This window comes from Somniosus microcephalus, chromosome 32 (assembly GCF_052327205.1).
Source record: "Somniosus microcephalus isolate GS21.2 chromosome 32, FLI_Smic_1.0, whole genome shotgun sequence".
Taxonomy (NCBI): Eukaryota; Metazoa; Chordata; class Chondrichthyes; order Squaliformes; family Somniosidae; genus Somniosus; species Somniosus microcephalus.
Genome location: NC_141018.1, coordinates 18,557,277 through 18,576,144, shown reverse-complemented (window position 1 = coordinate 18,576,144; position 18,868 = coordinate 18,557,277). Strand labels below are relative to the sequence as shown.

Below are 18,868 nucleotides of genomic sequence, written 5' to 3'. Positions count from 1 at the left end.
TTTTCCAAATTCTCCAGCTCTGCCTCGACTGCTGGACGAATTGCGTATGGCACTGGCCTTGCCTTAAAAAACTTGGGAATTGCCGCATCTTCCACTTTTACTGAGGCGGTGACGCCTTTCAAGGTACCTAATTCCTGTTGAAACACTTCTTTGGCGTTGGCCAAGATGTCTTTTAATCGTTCAGGTATGACGTCATCATCATTTTTTTTCTTACTGGTCACCGTCAGTGCCTGAATGGAGTGCCAGTCTAAACGTATCTTCCTGATCCATTCACGTCCCAACAGCGGTGGACCACCATCTTGCAGAACGTATAAATACAACTTCTGTATTTCCTTGCCGTTGTATACAACAGGCACCCTTATTTTCCCTCTGGGGTATACTTTCTGCCCCGTATATGTCTTCAAGATAATGGATGTGTCTTTCAAAGGTATATGCGGAAATAGCCGCTCGTAATCCCGTCGACTTATGACGGTCAGAGCTGATCCTGTATCTAGCTCCATTTTAACTGGGGACCCCGCTATCGTGAGGGCAACCCAAATGGTCTGGTAATCTTCTTTGGCAATTGCATTATGTAATTTGAGACAGCTTAGTCTCTTGTTTCCGGAGTCGCTATCGCTCTTCTGGTCTTCGGAGCTACTGTCCGTCATCATTTGTACTTTTCTGTCAGTGATTTTTTGTTTCCAGATCGGCATACACGTGCAATGTGTCCCATCTTTCCGCATTGCCTCCATGCTTTGTCCTTGAACCAGCAGTCCCTCTGGTCATGGGTGGATCTGCCGCAGCGATAACATCTCTCGAAACCCCGTGTCATTTCATGGGTGCTGAAGTCCTGTGGCTTTTGCTGTATCTCTGCAGCTCCTCTTGCTGCTGCTTCGTATGATACAGCCACACTGAAAGCCTTGTCCAGTGTCAAATCTTTCTCAGAAAGTAGCCTTTTCTGTGTTCCTTCACTTAGGAGACCGCAGACGAATTTGTCTCGTAGAGAATCTGCCAGTCCTGCCCCGAATTGGCAGTGCTTTGACAGCTTTCTTAATTCGGTGAGGTAATCAGCGTTACTTTCATTCTTGTGCTGATTCCTCCTGAAGAATTTGAATCGTTCCGCTATCAGCAGCGGTGTTGGGTTTAAGTGCTCCTGTAGGGTATCAACAATCTCCTTAAAATTCTTGTCCATCGGTTTGGCTGGAGTGATTAAGTTTCGTAACAGCCCGTATGTCCTTGCGCCCATCAGATTTAGAAGTACCGATGCCTTTTTATCATCCTCTACTTCATTCGCTGTGCAATATACCTCCACTCTTTCCACATATGTGGTCCAATCCTCTATATTACTATCGAAAGCAGTAATATTGCCAGTCTTAGGCATCCTGAAAATCAAAAATGGCGCCTCCCGCGCTTTCCTTTCTTCCCTGCCGAGAAAAAATGGCGCCTCCCGCGCTTTCCTGCCGCTGCTGACAACGCTGTTCTCCGCGGTTTTTATTTACACAGATATTTTTAATAGTTGGAGACTCGTTCCCTGGGATTTTTCCCTCCCTCTGCTTGGTCCGAACGCCGGCCGTCTCCCGAGTGCTCCACCCTCCGTCTCTGTTTGCCTCCGCCTTCCGACTCGCTGCTCGGCCCCGCTGCAGAGCCACCCGATCGAGCCCCAGCCCGCTGCCCAGGAAGGATTAGTGCAGTACCTGCCACCAGCCCGGCTGCTGGTGAAACCACAGTTTTTTTTTTTTTCTTCGACCTTCATCTGAGGAATCGATCTCCTTGAGGTGCTGCCGAATTGCAGGTAAGTCCGTTTCCAATTCGTCGCCACTGTTGTATCCGTGTATTAATGGAGACACGGAATGCAGGAGTTGGCTTAACAGGTGTTTACTGAACAAAGTCTGGAGGTGAACTAGAAGATACAAGACACTTTCCAGGCTTATATACCCGAGTGGTCACTACCGGTATTACAGTACACAGGGGCTCTTAAAGGTACATACACTACACTTCCCTTTTGTTCTTTCATCCCCTCCCCCTTTTCCCAGCCCCTAAACTTGCTTTCCATTTCCTGCTTTTTCCCAGTCCTGACGAAGGGTCCTCGACCTGAAACGTTAACTCTGTTTCTCTCTCCACGGATGCTGCCCTGGCCTGCTGAGTTTTTCCAGCGTTTTCTGTTGTTATTTCAAGACCCTGTGTTGACTGAAATTTCAAATCATTACTGAATAAGTAGATGTAAGAATCAAAAGTAGAAACCTATCAATGAGGAAGTATTAAGCATGTATGTAAACAATAAATCAGATTTGTGATTAGAACAATTTACCAATAAGAGAAAGGGAGCTAAATAAGCTGCTTTGAATATTTTTTAATACCCTTTCAGCCATCAATTTTGTTTTCTCAGTAACGAAACTGTCTAATGCTGAAAATACGGTTTGGAACATAGTCATACATAAAATATTTCCTATTCACAATAACATGATTAAACTTGTCTTCATTGATGTTATTGCTCGGAGGCCTCTGTCTCTACGGAAAGCCCAGGGTTTGAGCAGGTACTCTTCCTGCAGCTTTTACACTGCACTTGAACAGACTTAATAACTACAATTCCCAGTATGCTGCAGTCTGAGTGTGGAGCAGTCTCCCAGAATGGCAGCAGTGCAAATCTCTCAAGTAATTGTTGTACAACTCTCAGGATATGTTTCCTCAGGCCATGGCTCGAAGCAGTAATTGAGATGGTTTTTTAAATGACTTCAAAACAAGTTAATGCTTGAACTCTTGATTCTTTTGTGATGTATGTTTTTCAAGTGCTTATTATTTGAGAGAGGGAGGGCGATACTGCCGAAAGCAAGAAAAAGAGAGGCTGCTTGAGAGACAGAGAAAGAAGTCAGACCGGCAGACGAGCAATGTGTGTGGGTGGAAGAGAGATACAGGCCGAGAGTGAGGGAGACGCTGAGAAAGAGCGACACATACGTGGACTCTTGGGACTGGATTTTCTTCCAGGTTTGGCACTGGAGAAGGTTTGGGGCACGACATCTGCCCACCACCCACACCTCGCTGATACCCCACCCCATTTTCCTGGATCTGGGCTCAGTTCACATTCAGAGAGGAACTCCACCCCCAAGAGGGAGGCTCCTGCTGCAAGTGAGGAAAAAGCCAACGGGGGTGCGTCACCAAAAGGAGATGCAATCACCGCAATAGAGGCGGAAAAGCCCCGAATAAAATGTTTTACATGGCCCCAAGAGAGGAAGAACAGCCCATTACTGGACCTCCTGCCACTATTCTCCTGAGCGGGATTGCTGCCGCTACCCCAAGATATACTGCCACCCCTTTCCCGGTGATCCCCTGGTGTTGGTGGCACCAGCGGTGTGGAGTAAGATCGGGCAGATACCCAGGCCCCGTCTCTCCACAGTCATTTACATGCAGCAGGGCAGCCTACTTACCTGCCGTGGGGGAAGGAGTTAAACTCAGGTTGCCGATGGTAAGGGGATGAGGCAGTCGGCCTCTGTGCGCACACACACACACACTTTTCCACCACTCCACCCAAAAATGCAGTCATTTATATTTTATATTGTATTCTAAATGGTTATAACACTTAACCTTTTTGTTTGTACTGAGAATACAAACATGACAGTTGTTTACATCAGATATATTTATGTACTTGTGGTATGTATCTATTTGCATTCATTTATTTACTTATCCACAAAACAATTGCTCCACTATCTTTGGAGATCTCTTACACACTTCTTTCCCAGTTCCTTCGCAGGAGATGTGAATCTCTCCCCCACCTATACACCCCAGAACCACCCACATTCCCGTCCCCTACTGACCGCAAGTGCCATATTAACAACTTATACCTCACAAACGTAGCTGAGATACTTCAGAGTACAGGAAACTTTGTGCTATCCGGAGGTGAGCTATCCGGCAATCTGGAGCCACCGGCAAAAATCAGCAGCCGTTTTTTATTCTTTTTGTTTGTTTTTTTTGCTTTGTTTGAACAGTCAAGCTGTGCAAGGCCTGTAGCTATAGCAACAGCTTCAGCTACAGAGCTTTAGGGCCCCGCTCAAGTGTTTAGAAGCTGTTGCTAAGCAACAGTGTTTGTTGTCAAATACGGAGATAAGAATCTCCGTATCTCTCAACATTAACTCTGGAGAGTACGGCCGTTTTGAGGCAACGGCAGCAGCTCGGTCCCGTGGGTGCCGGATAGCACAAAGTTTCCTGTACATACTTTGTTACCAATGCAAAAACATGGGTGCTTCTTAGCTGCAGCCTGGAGCAAACAAGCACACTCCAATCTGCAAAGTTCCCTGTCTAACCATCAATTAAACTCGGAGCTCTGCCTGTGTTTACTTAACAACATTTAGACTTTGTGGTCTGAAAGGCAAATGTGCCTATACTTCAACAGAACAATACATTTTGTTTTACATGGCATAATGTTCCTGCCTTTCTAGAACGGCATATTCCTTTTCCTATGTATTGCATGTCAAGTGTCGTACTCAAAAAAAAAAAAAAAAAAAAAAAAAAATTTTTTTTTTTTTAAATATTAAAAAAAAAAAAAAATAAAAAAAAAAAATAATGTCTGTTGCACCTGAAGAAGCCAATAGGCAGTCATTGGCAGCGTACAGAGAAACGTCTCCGAGCAATACTATAGTCAGAATGACTGGAGCCTCGGAACTGACCTTGGCAAGAATAAAAACATAAAGGCCTTACAGGTCAAAAAGAATGAGATTTGCATTTCTATAGCGCCTTTCACGACCACCGGATGTCCCAAAGCGCTTTACAGCCAATGAAGTACTTTTGAAATGCAGTCACTGTTGTAATGTAGGAAACGCAACAGCCAATTTGCGCACAGCAAGCTCCCACAAACAGCAATGCGATAATGACCAGGTAATCTGTTTTAGTGATAATTGATTGTATCACAGGGAAACTCCCCAACAACACACAATACCAGTTGCCGAACGCCTGCCAAAATATTTATTTTCTAGAAGCTAATCAAAATCAGTCACCCTCTCTGGGGTGATCTCTAATAAACTTGTTGCCAAATTCTTTCAGTGGAGATGTACAACTCTTCCCCCTCGTAACAGTATAGTCTTTGCCTCAACTGTGAGCAATGCCAAGAGAGATCTGCTAATGTAATATAATTTGGGGGCCGTGACCAGACCAACAATGCCCAGAGAATTGGAAGTAATTTACCGAAAAATGTGTTAGAAATCTGCTGCTTTGTATTTAGAGGATACCAAAATGTGTGGAAGAACAATGTATTTCCAGATATTTAGCAAACCTTGCTATTTTGTGTCAATTTATGTTGCTGTTTCACACCAATAATAGAAAAGTCACGATGCTTGGTAACCAGTGAGAGCACAGAATTCTGTAATGTCTGCAGAAAGCTGTTGACACAGCTCTCTCCTAAATTCATCAACACTTATTTTCATGATGTATTAATCCTGGTGCTGCCATCTTTTGTCTCTGCCATACTGTTCCAGTTTGTGTTCTTTGTTTCACATTTGCTTACCAAAATCATGAATTATCAATAAGTAACCAAACTATATCCCGCAGCTGATGTGTGTTAAATGGTTTAGAGACAGGCGAGTGAGCAATGCGGAGAGGGATAAATTACTATTGATTTGATAGAGCTAAATTAACATTTTTCCAAAGTCCTCCTGTTTATATTGAGATGGGGTACCTTGTATCGAACCAGATTCTGCTGTGCCAGTTTGTGTGGTGAAAGATATAAACTCCTGAGGTACAACAGCATTAACTGCTTGCAGCGCGCTTACCAGTAGTATTGTTATTGATCATGTTTTTTTTTTTTAATTAGGATGTTCACAACCCTGCACAAACCACTGAAAAGCCTCCAAGCCCCTGGCCTCCCTCCAGGGACACGTCCAGTAGCCAGAAGGCAGAAGCATCTACCACACACACAGCTGCTAATGGTGTAGCCCCCAACAGCTCGAACAGTGGCAAAAGGGATGAAACCACCGTGCAGAAGTCTGAGACGCAGCCAAAAGTGAGGAAGCTTGGCTGGACGTGCAGTGAATGTCTGCAGGGGTTTCCTGAGCGAGAGCTCTATGTGTCCCACATGAAGAGAAGTCACGGAAAGGTAAGTAGCTTCTCACTGTAATTCAGTCCTGTTGGGATTAACAACTTGGAATATACTCCTTCCATTTTTATAGAATTACTTGGCATTTACAGCACAGAAACAAGCCCAACTGGTCTCTGCTTGTGTTTATGCTCCACATGAGCCTCCTCCCACCTTACTTTATGTAACTCTATCAGCTTAACCTTCTTTACTTTCTTCCTCATGTACTTATCTAGCTTCCCCTTAAATGCTTCTATAATATTCACCTCAACTACTCCCTGTGGTAACAAGTTCCCCATTCTCCCCACTCTAGGTAAAGAAGTTGCTCCTGAATTCCTTATTGGATTTATTAGTGACTAATCCTATATTTATGACCAATGTTCCCTGTAAGCTGCATGGTTGCGCAGGGGTCCCACGCAGCCGACTTACCTGCTTTTCAATGCAAAAAATGCACACGTGATATTTTGAATGGGCCGCGTAGCCCCTTTAAAAATTTTTTTACAGCGAACATTGTTTATGACCCATAGTTTTGGGCTCCCCCACAAGTGGAAACATCTTTTCCATGTTTAACCTATCAAATCCCTTCATAATTTTAAAGACCTCTGTTAGGTTACATAGAGAAAAGAGACCCAGCCTGTTCAGTCTTTCCTGATAGTTATATACTGCAAGATATAGCTGGCAGCTAATTGTCCAAAATTCTGAACTGCGTGTGTGTTCATTTATGACTCAGTTATTCTTTAGCTATTGGCTCTTACAAAATGCTGCAAAGTAGATTTCGCAACACCTGGTTAACTTCTCTAGCAGCAATGCACTTAATACACTGTTCAAAATAGATACCTTCACTTTAATCACATCCGAATCTTTGAATTCGTATATATTGACTATTTTTCTGCCTGCACCACACTTTAGGAAGGATGTTGAGGCAATAGAGAAGGCAGAGTACAGATTCAATAGAATGATACCTAGTACAGGAAACTCTCGATTTACCGGCACCTAAATAACCGGAAACCTCTGTTAACCGGCAAAATTCAGGAGTAGGTTCAGGTAAGTTTTACTTCATATTAGTGGCCGTTCCTGGATCTGTGGCTGTGTAACCGGGGTTCCTGCACCTGTTGCTAAGCAACAGGGAAGCCTGGATTTGTTGCTGTGTACGGAGCTCTCGTACCTTTTAACTATACCACTCTGTAACCCGGACTTTTTGATAAACCGGCACCACGCCAGTCCCGTCGGTGCCGGATAAAAAAGAGTTTCCTGTATGAGGAAGTACAATTACAAAGAAAAGATGGAAATTTTATGGTTGTTTTCATGAGAAAAGAGGAGATTACAGGATGATTTTGATAGAGCGGTTTAAAATTATTAAAGGATGAGACAGGGTAGGTGGAAACAGACGCTTTCCAGTGATTGGGGGGTCTAGAACAAAGGGACATAGATATAAGATTAAATGTGAGAATTTGGCAAAGAGCAGGAGACCAAACGCAGATTGGGTGACCGTTTTGCGGAACACCTCCGTTCAGTCCGTAAGGGTGACCCCGAGCTTCCGGTCGCCTGCCACTTTAATTCTCCGCTCCATTCCCACTCGGACCTCACCGTCCTCGGCCTCTTGCATTGTTCCACGGAAGCTCAACGTAAACTCGAGGAACAGCAACTCATCTTCCGACTAGGCACTTTGCAGCCTTCCGGACTCAATATCGAGTTCAACAATTTCAGATCATAACCTCGGCCCCTATTACTTTTTTACTTATAATTTTTTGCACCCCTTTGTTTTGGGTCCTCCTTTCCTTTTGTTTCTCTCTCTCACCTGGCAGCTGTCAGTACACTTCACACCTAATCTCAGCTGCCTTTTGTCTCCACGGGCCTATTACCATCTCGTCTGGCTTCGAATACCTTTTATTGTCTCTTTTGTTCGCTCGCAGCCTTGCCTTCGATCTATTTTATTTTCTTTCCAGTTTTGAAGAAGGGTTTCGACCCGAAACGTCAACTCAAATTTCTCTCCACGGATGTCACCTGACCACCTGAGTTTTTCCAGCATTTTCTGTTATTTTGGATTTCCAGCATCTGCAGTATTTTGCTATCGTCTTTTTACATAGAGGGTTGTGATGCTGTGGAATGCACAACCAGAGTTAGTGATTGAAGCAGAGACCTCAACTTTTAAGAATAGGCTAAATAGGTGGTTGCAGGAAAGGGGGAGAAAGGGATATGAGAACAGGGTGGGCACATGAAGAAAGAAAAGAATGAACTTGAATTTATAATAGTGCCTTTCACATCTCCAGATGTCCAAAGCACTTCACAACCAATAAATTATTTTGACTTTGAAGTGTAGTCACTGTTTTTATTAGCCTAATGAGGCACCCAATCTGTACATAGCAAGGATCCACAAACAGCAATGAGATGAATGGTCCGTAATGGTGACCCCGAGCTTCCGGTCACCTGTCACTTTACTTCCCCGCTCCACTCCCGCTCTGACCTCTCCGAGCTCGGCCTCCTACCCTGTTCCAAACGAAGCTGCACGTAAGCTCGAGGAACAGCACCTTATCTTTTTGATTGGGCACTTTACAGCCTTCTGGACTCAACATCAAGTTCAACAATTTCAGACCATAACCTCTGCCCCTATTTTCTCAGGCGGCAGCTGTTGATGATTCTGCCACCCCCATTTGCAGCATTTAACCTCTCCTGTCTTCCTGCCTTCCACCCTATCACAGACCGTCCCTTTTGTTCTTTCCTCCCCCCCTTTCCCTGTCCGGCACCTGCTGTTACATCTCTTAACTTTTTCCAGTTCTGACGAAGGGCCACAGACCTTGAAACGTTGACACTGTTTCTCGCTGCACGGATGCTGCTTGACCTGCCGAGTGTTTCCAGCATTTTCGGTTTCTGTTTCGGATTCCAGCATCCGCAGTATTTTGCTATTTGTGTTGTGTGTGATGAGATGAATGGTATTGGTTGAGGGAATAAATGTTGGCCAGGACAGCAGGTGAACTCCTCGTCTTCAAAAAAAAAAAAAAAAAGTGTCATGGGATCTTTTACATCCACCTGAACATGCAGGCAGGACCTCGGTTTAATATTTCATCTGAAAGATGGCACTCCTGACACTGCTGCACACCCTCACTACTGCACAGGTGTTAACCTAGATTATGTGCTCAAATCCCTGAAGCACCATGACTGTGCATTATCCCCAATGGCTTGCGATTGATTCCAGAGATTCAGTAATGATGCTATTCCTGCCAAAATCCATGCAATATTTCTTTTTTGTTGTTTTGAGGGCCTCTCACCATTACTACTGTGTTTAAGAATCAAATTATTAAAAATAAATATTGCTCATTTTAACATTTTCCCCCCAATTGGTGCTTTTTAAGAATTCTTAATTGACATGTGCTTCATACAGGGAGTGAGGAAATGTCATTAATAAAATCCCCTTTGGTCATGCATGTCTTTCGAGGAGTGGCTGATGTTGAAGTGGCGTTGACAGATCACCTGCCTTCTCTGTTGGCTGGATAATAGTGTAAAGTGTAGAGAGAGAGAAAAGCAATTGTTCATTTGTACATTTTGAAGAACTTCACAAAATAGGCACTGATAATATGTGATCAGCAAAATGGCTCCCATTCCCCAAGTGGTCTTGTACAACACGAAAATCCTGCATTATCAAGTGCAAAAGACTTCAAGTGTGCCATTTCCCTTATTCTAATTCTAATTCTTCTGCCTTGCTAATTTTTGGAGCCCTTAATTTAGGATTCTCTTTCCCTACATTGAGTAGACTAGGCCTATATTCTCTAGAGTTTAGAAGAATGAGAGGTGATCTCGTTAAAACATACAAAATTCTTACAGGGCTTGACAGGGTAGACGCAGGGAGGATGTTTCCCCTGGCTGGGGAGTCTAGAACCAGGGGTCACAGTCTCCGAATAAGGGGTCGGCCATTTAGGACTGAGATGAGGAGAAATGTCTTCACTCAGAGGGTGGTGAATCTTTGGAATTCTCTACCCCAGAGGGCTGTGGAGGCTCAGTCGTTGAGTATATTCAAGACCGAGATCGATAGATTTTTGACTATTAAGGGAATCAAGGGATATGGGGATAGGGCGGGGAGGTGGAGATGAGGTAGAAGATCAGCCATGATCTTATTGAATGGCGGAGCAGGCTCGAAGGGCCAAATGGCCGACTCCTGCTCCTATTTCTTATGTTCTTATGTTCTACAGACTGAACATGCATATTCTGGATTCCTTCTCATATTTCTAGGTGTTTGGACAGTAAGGGAAGCAGTCTCCTCCTCTTAAGCAAGTTAATTTGTGCAAAACTCTCCCACACTCTTGCAAACTTATTGGCTTGCCCTGGGCAATGGTAGGAAATGTGTTCCAATTTACTGCTATCCAGCCGGGCTGTGATCCCTTCGCTAGTGCCCAAGACCTCATCTGAAAGCAGATTGTGTGTAATTGGTTGTTTTGGAATGGTTTCTGAACACCACCCTGACTTTTCAAAGAAAAATAAATTCCTTCATCCTTTCAGCTCCTACATGACTCATGTTTCGACTACACAAAAGTGTGGTGTTTTGGTCCATCCAAAAATGCTTTTATTTTGAGACCGTGCCATGGTCTTGTTTTGCCTCATACTTTCCAGCGTTTACTTGGTGTTCTATATGATTTAGCTGAAAATTCCTGATCAGATTATTGGCAATGAAAGTGTTTTCCTCTTTGGGTGTCTGGGTGGGAGGGGCGGGGTGTTGTTAGTGAGTCCTCTGAATGGTTGAATTAGCTACAGGCTGATACGGCTGGTAATAGACTGAGTTTATCCTCTGTAGCAGATTTGTTAATCCGATCGTGAGCAAAGGTAGGTTTTGTGGTACTTGAGAGTTTTTTAGATGATTGGCCTACCACCCTGGATCGTTGGCTTGCCCTAGGCAATGTTAGGGAATGTATTCCAAATTACTCGTACCCAGCAGGGCTGTGATCCCTTTCTGGATCATTGATGGGACCGGAAAAGGTTGACATGCGAATTGGGCTGGGATTCTTCCCACTTATCTGTAGATAATCTTGAAGCCAGAATGGGTAGACAGGTCATAGCTGAAGAAACAGCAAGAAGCTGACAACAGTGTTCTTTCCCTTCACACCGTTCTCCAACCACTGGTAAGCTCTGTGATTTTAACAAGTTAAACTCCAGCAGTGCTCCTGCACAGTTGGGCTTTCCTATGCCTTGGCACATGCCAACCTACTGCAGCATAGGTAGGTGAGGTGTATCCCTATTGGGAGAAGAGTTTCCACTGAGGAAACTGCTTGTATGAATTTCTCAATACTTGGTTTGGAGACACTGATGTATGATAACGGGTTTATGTGTGTGTCTACATGCGACTGACCAAAGACAATGTAATTTGCTGAACACGAGACTTTATTAGATCGCAGTGAAATCCCTGTCGGCTCTCCCACATGAAGCGTGATCTCTCTCTAAATTGAAATGTGAGAAGGTATATTTTAGTAATATAAAATGTGGGCCTCTTTTATGCACAAGCAATTCTTTAATACATATTAACTAATAACTCAGAAAATAATACTTGACCACTAAGCTTTGTATGTATTTTTTAAAATTAATTTATAGGATGTGGGCGTCGCTGGCAAGGCCAGCATTTATTGCCCATCCCTAATTGCACTTGAGAAGGTGGTGATGAGCCACCTTCTTGAACCGCTGCAGTCCGTGTGGTGAAGGTACTCCCACAGTGCTGTTAGGGAGGGAGTTCCAGGATTTTGACCCAGCGACGATGAAGGATCGGCCGATATACATCTAAGTCAGGATGGTGTGTGACTTGGAGGGGAACTTGGAGGTGGTGGTGTTCCCATGCACCTGCTGCCCTTGTCCTTCTAGGTGGTAAAGGTCGCGGGTTTGGGAGGTGCTGCCGAAGAAGCCTTGGCGAGTTGCTGCAGTGCATCTTGTAGATGGTACACACTGCAGCCACGGTGCGCCGGTGGTGGAGGGAGTGAATGTTTAAGGTGGTGGATGGGGTGCCAATCAAGCGGGCTGCTTTGTCCTGGATTATATACTTTATGTACTTTACTGTAGTGCACATACGATAATAGACAAGATTGTACTGGACAGGCTAAGGCTCCTCCCATTCTTGTGCCACACCTACTCTGCCTCAATACTGTTATTCTCCAGATTAAACACACTAACTACCATTGCCTTTAAAGAAGTTTTCCATTCAGCCCCTCTACAATTATTCATTCTACTTCAGTTGCCAAAAGTGAACGCTTCATGGAAACTGGATGAAAAATTACAGCTTCCTGTTTCTTGTCGGGAAACGCCGTCCCTCCTTCCCCCTATCTCACTATGAAACAGACTATATGACTAGGGTTAGCCTTCCAAAACATCTTAAACTGGGAGACATAAGTAGTTAAGTGCCTCACAGACTTTAGAACTCCAATGGCAGTGGGAGTTTCAGAAGAAATAAGACAGTGATGAGTTTTAAAATGTCTAGCTTAGTTTGCTGTGTTGAGAAGACATTTTTCTTCCCAATTCATCTTGTGCACTCTGCTCCGGCATGACCAAGAGAGTAAGCAGATGGCCTGCTTCTGGGCTTCTTCCCGGTGCTGAGGTATACGAACAGTCCAGGGTTGCTATTTCTGGTATTTCTCCACATAGGCTCCTTACTTCATCTTCGAATATTTCTCGCTCTTCTTGTGGGAAAGATATGGACATCCAACAACAGTAACAACAACTTTCATTTATATAATGCCTTTAACGGAGAACAGACGTCCCAAGGTGTTTCACAGAAGCAAAATCGGACATAAATCAACAGGAATTCACTTTGCATCTATCTCCCTACAGCAACACAGCCAAGACCAGTAACTTAGTCTATAGGGGATCACGGGTGAGAACCCACTTTGGGTGATGTACTGCTTGCTTCTGTAATGTCATTTTGGACCTTATCGAGACAGTGTCCCTTTAGAATACACAAAATAGCACTGCTTTTGTTAATGGCTTCCCTTAATCACATTTTCAATTGTTGTTACACCAACTAGACTGGCTGCCTGTAATTTCATATTCCCAACGCTAAAGTATTAGAATAAAATGGAACATTCCCTATTAATTCCACACTGACCTTCCTGTTTTCTTGAAAAGTGGTCAGAACACCAGCCCAGTCCGTCGATGGTTACAGAGATTAGGTCCTCTGGATGGCGAGTACTTGGTTTTAGATTCATGCTTGTTTAGGCATTAAAAACTGACTCCTGCGCCAAAATAAATTCAACAGATCAACTACAAGTGGTTTTCAGTCCATCGTCATTGGTTTCACAAGTGAGTCTGTGACTGTGGGTGTGCTTGAAAGTGCATGTTGTGGGGTCACTCATTATTACAAAAAAGCAGCACTCATTCTTTGTTTTACCGCCACTGAGATTGAGAATGGAAATCACTATTAGGTCACTGAGTTTCCTGACATTAAATTAAAAACGTAATTTGGGAGAAAAAAAAATTTACAATTTAAAATTGAAAAGTTTTAAAAACAAGGTCCTGTGAGAGCTTGCTCTGGTTCAGATGTCTTACAAACAGCTGGGTTTAAAACAATGGGGGGGAAACCATGGAGTGCAGCATTTCCCTCCATTTAATTGCAAAAAGTAAAGATCTAAATCACACAACCAAATCTTGAAACCGGAAATAAAAATGAATTCGAACTAATGCCGAAGCATTGCTGCATCAACATATATGAGAGTCTGTGGCCATGATTCCCCCCCACAGTTAGTTGCCATCTAGACGCGGTGAGACATACTAAGCAGGCCGGGCCTGTTGCCATGGCGAAAAGCATCCTGTCTCGCTCACCCCTCCTCTCTTTGGCTCCGTTTGTGCATCTCCTAGCAGCAGCTTGTAGAGCAACATTTCAAAAAGGCTCAGAGCAGATCGTCGGTTTGTCCTTTTGGCCAGGATGTGACCACATGGAAACCAGCAAGGGAAGGAGGAGGAGAAAGAAAATAGCTTTATTTTTAAATTGAATACATATTCATAATGCACTAGTTGCATGAGTAACCAAAAAGCTTTGCTATTGAACAAGAAACAGTCACCTTCTATGTGTTGACATTATCCTGTCTGTGACTTTCACAAACCTGAACTGTTACAGACCACAGATTCAGCTTTGCTTCTCCGAGGTATATTGATTCTGTTTATATTGGTGAGCTCAAGCTCTTTAGAATGCAAGATGGCAAAGATACCATATTCTTTCATAGAGATAAATTATTGGCTTATTTGGATATTGTTAACTCGGATATAATTCTGTTAGCTTATTTTCAAATAATTTTCTCCTAACGCTCTTGATATATTGCATATTGTTTGTGACATGCAGAAACCACATTAAACATCCTCGCAGTAACACACCCCTCACGTTAAGACAATCATACCACAATTTCTGATATAACTCATTGCTTACATCGCCTTCACTAATGGAAAATCATCTGAAACACCCTGTTTGTAACACGCCCTCCCTGCCGTTACCTAAACCAACCACTCATTGAAGTTGATCGCTTGCTGATAAAGAGACCATAGCAAACCTGCTCTGTTAACGTGCCTGTAAGCTCGATGTGCCATTTGCGTGCCTCCCTTTGGGGACAGGTCTGGTGTCACTCTAACATTGCCATTGCAGCACCAGCCAGGGATGCCAGGTCATTTTGATACAAACATTGAAAATGGCGAAGCCTTTTCCTCTGCAGGGTTCAGCTGTGCTGCACGCCATTTTATTCTCTTGCTACTGAGTAAGGGACCTCTCTTCAGGCATCAGCCAGTGCTGCTAGGAGGCAGGTGAAATCCGATTGACCTCATCCTTTGTTAACCATTTTGCATCTCCTGCATTTGGCATATTTCCACCCTTTTCCCTGCTCCCTCTCCTCAACAAATCAGGAATTCACCGTCAAGTGGACAATCATCTGCGTGGAGGAATTCTGTCGTCTTGAATGATAGCGGGGCCAAAAGGGTTAAATTACGAGGACAGGTTGCCCAGACTGGGCTTGTATTCCCTCGAGTTTAGAAGATTAAGGGGTGATCTAATTGAGGTGTTTAAGATGATTAAAGGATTTGATAGGGGAGACAGAGAGAAGCTGTTTCCTCTGCTGGTGCAACCCAGAACAAGGGGGCATCACCTTAAAATTAGAGCCAGGCCGTTCAGGGGTGATGTCAGGATGCACTTCTTCAAATAAAGAGTAGTGGAAATCTGGTACTCTTTCCCCCCCCACCCCCCCACAAAAGCTGTTGAGGCTGGGGGGTCAATTGAAAATTTCAAGGCTGAGATTGATCAATTTTTGTTGGGCAAGGGTGTTGAGGGTTACAGAACCAAGGCAGGTAGATGGAGTTCAGATACAGATCAGCCATGATCTAATTGAATGGCAGAACAGGTTCGAGGGGCTAATTGGCCTCCTCATCTTTCTATGTTCCACTGTCTATTGCCACATTCAATATGCTACACATAACATTTAATACTGAAGTGAAACTGTTCAGCTTGCTTCAGCACATTTGTTGGAGTGTGCTGGTTTCAGACCCCATGCTCTGTCTGGCACTACCAGGTACTGCTCTCACCACCATCACCTTTATTGAGACTGTTTCTCCATGGAAGAAAGTGCTCAGTTCCCTTAGATGTTTTTGTTCTCCACTCCCAATTCCTCATATTCCTGTATTTCCTGTTCAGTGTTCACTTGTACCCTTATAAAATGCTCTTGAGTAAGTGCAACTAGTTGCTTGTGTTACTTAACCGCAATAGAGAGTTTACATAAGGGGAAGGATTTTATTGTGTTTACCGTGCTGAGGTGCTGGCCAGGAAGTACATGGTCTGCAACCAGTTTATGGTGATCATCTGACAAACTCTTGTCCTTCAGATCTTGATTTGAGGAGAAATAAAGAAAAGAAAGACTTGCATTTATATAGCGCCTTTCACGACCACCGGACATCCCAAAGCTCTTTACAGCCAATGAAGTCCCTTTTGAAGTTTAGTCACTGTTGTAATGTAGGAAACGCGGCAGCCAATTTGCGCACAGCAAGCTCCCACAAACAGCCACGTGATAATGACCAGATAATCTGTTTAAGTGATGTTGATTGAGGGATAAATATTGGCCAGGACACCGGGGAGAACTCCCCCTGCTCTTCATCAAAATAGTGCCGTTGGATCTTTTACGTCCACCTGAGAGCAGACAGGGCCTCGGTTTAACATCTCATCCGAAATACGGCACCTCATGACAGTGCAGCACTCCCTCAGCACCGCACTGGAGTGTCAGCCTAGATTTTTGTGCTCAATTCTCCAGAGTGGGACCAACTGAACCACGGCTGACACTACTGGATAACACCGTGCTGTCCTTTCCACGCTGAGACCTGTGTTCCTACTTGTCCCAGTCTGATGGAATGAAAGTCTTTTCTCTGCCCAAGTGTGCATAGCGCAGCAATCTGACACCACAAAGTCAAGGGATATGAATTAGATTGTTAACTTCACTGAACTCTGCTGTGGAAGGGAGGCAGTGATTAGCGACTCGACATTTCCTCACACAGGAGGGGAAATGAATGGTCGGGAAGATAATCATTGGACCTGCTCCCATCACCGTCTAAATGATCCGTTTGACATGTGGCAGAGGCACAGGCAGATCTCCTAACTGTGCTGTCAGCTGCAGAGATGCATATTGCAGCAAGATGAGGAGAACTGAGAAGACAGAGGGGGAATTCACAATATATATTAATGATCTAGACAAGGGAACTAGATGTAATATCTCCAAATTTGCAGACGACACAAAGCTGGGTGGGTGTGTGTGCTGTGAGGAGGATGCCGAGAAACTCCAGGATGATTTGGATAGGTTGGGTGATTGGGCAAAAGCATGGCAGATGCAGTATAATGTGGATAAATGTGAGGTTATCCACTTTGGTGGCAAAAACAGGAAGGCAGATTATTATCTGAATGGCAATAGATTGGGAGAAGGGGAAGTGCAACGAGACCTGGGTGTCCTTGTGCACCAGTCGGTTAAGAAGGCAAATGGTATGTTGGCCTTCGTAGCGAGAGGGTTTGAGTACAGGAACAAGGATGTCTTGCTGCAGTTGTACAGGGCCTTGGTGAGACCACATCTTGAGTATTGTGTGCAGTTTTGGTCGCCTTATCTGAGGAAGGATGTTCTTGCCATGGAAGGAGTACAGCGAAGATTCACCAGGCTGGGATGGTAGGAATGACATATGAGGAGAGATTGGGACGATTGGGCTTGTACTCACTGGAGTTCAGAAGAATGAGAGGGGATCTTATTGAAACTTATAAAATTCTGACAGGACTGGACAGACTAGATGCAGGAAGGATGTTCCTGATGGTCGGGGAGTCCAGAACCAGGGGTCACAGTCTAAGGATAAGGGGTAGGCCAGTTAGGACAGAAATTAGGAGGAATTTCTTCACCCAGAGAGCGGTGAACCTATGGAATTCTCTACCACAGAAGGCAATAGAGGCCAATTCATTAAATATATTCAAGAAGGAGTTGGATATATTTCTTAAGGCTAAAGGGATCAAGGGATATGGGGAGAAGGCAGGGACAGGGTACTGAAATTGGATGATCAGCCATGATTGCATTGAATGGCGGAGCAGGCTCGAGGGGCCGAATGGCCTACTCCTGCTCCTATCTTCTGTGTTTCTATGAAAGGAAAGCCAAAAGAGTGACACGCCATCAAAGAAAATCAGAACGTAAAGCAAATGCACAGCAGGTCAGCAGCTGTAGGAGAAAAGACATTAACATTTCAACCCTTTATAGAACTCAATATTCACAGTGGACAAAGTATTCTTTTCCCCAGCACTTACAAGTCTCGCTTTGCTGGGCACAAAAATTCACTGGCTCATAAGGAAGTGAAATCTCCTTTGGCCTATATCAAGAGGTGCTTAAATTCATCTCCATATCTGCATGGTTAATCTATGCTACCAAAAATGTAGAAAGATATCTTTAGAAGAAAAGTTACTACCTTAATGAGTTTTACGGCAATCTCAGGGTTCAGATGACCTTAAATTAGTCACGGTTCACTCATATGATTCAGGGCATCCTGTGCAACATTTGTGGATTACAGTTACACCTCAGAGTGGTAGCCGTTATCCTCAGCTCATTTTGATGTCTGCGTTAATGTTAGTCATGCAAATTTTCTGTTTCAGCCTTCCTATTATGCGATTGGTATCAGACTATTAAGGCACTTTAAATACTGCCTTAACCTGCACTTTGCATAGCGGGACCTAAGCAGCATGATAGACCATGAGTATGTGCTTCCACCAAAGAGATGTGCTATAGTTCAAGGAATACCCTAACCCAGATTCAGGTTACAAAAGCGTGATGAGACGAGGCAGAGAGAAAACATAGTCAATTACACAGGGGTAGAGACAACAATATGCTGCAACAGACAGGGCAGCATGTAGCAAATCCAGTGCATCATCAAGGTCGTGTGCGTGACTGTGTTACAGTGATGCTGTGGTACATTGCAGCTTCAGTGCACTGTGCAGTAGAGTTCCCTGCTGACCATGCCATCATGGGAAATGCTGTGAATAACAATAGCAGCTTGGATACGATAGCATAGTGGTTATGGTACTGGACTAGTTAATCCAGAGGCCTGGACTAATGATCATGAGTTCAGATCCCACCACGGCAGCTGGGGAATTTAAATTCAGTTCACTAAAAAGCTAAGGGGAAAAATTTGGTTGGCTTGAGCCTCTCATTAGCGTCCCCCGAGGCGCAAATCCCCTAGCGCCCGGGCGTGGCCTCCCGCGAAATTCAGATGACGTCATCGGCGAGCGACGCGACCCCTTAGCACCCTGCCGCGGCCCTTTACCGCCCCACGGCAGAAATTGACTGCGCCCGCGAAGCTGCCACTGACAGTGTCAGCAACAGC

At 44.2% G+C, this 18,868-nt stretch overlaps 1 protein-coding gene across 3 annotated transcripts in view; it reads left to right on the top strand.

The window, feature by feature from the left end:
- znf592 (zinc finger protein 592) overlaps window positions 1–18,868 on the top strand; it is a 181,564-nt gene that overhangs the window by 140,106 nt on the left and 22,590 nt on the right. For all 3 annotated transcript variants that reach the window (XM_085972194.1, XM_085972192.1, XM_085972193.1), the window contains exon 7: window positions 5,777–6,058. In XM_085972194.1, the coding sequence (XP_085828320.1) occupies window positions 5,777–6,058 (282 nt within the window). The remainder of the gene's footprint in view (window positions 1–5,776; window positions 6,059–18,868) is intronic.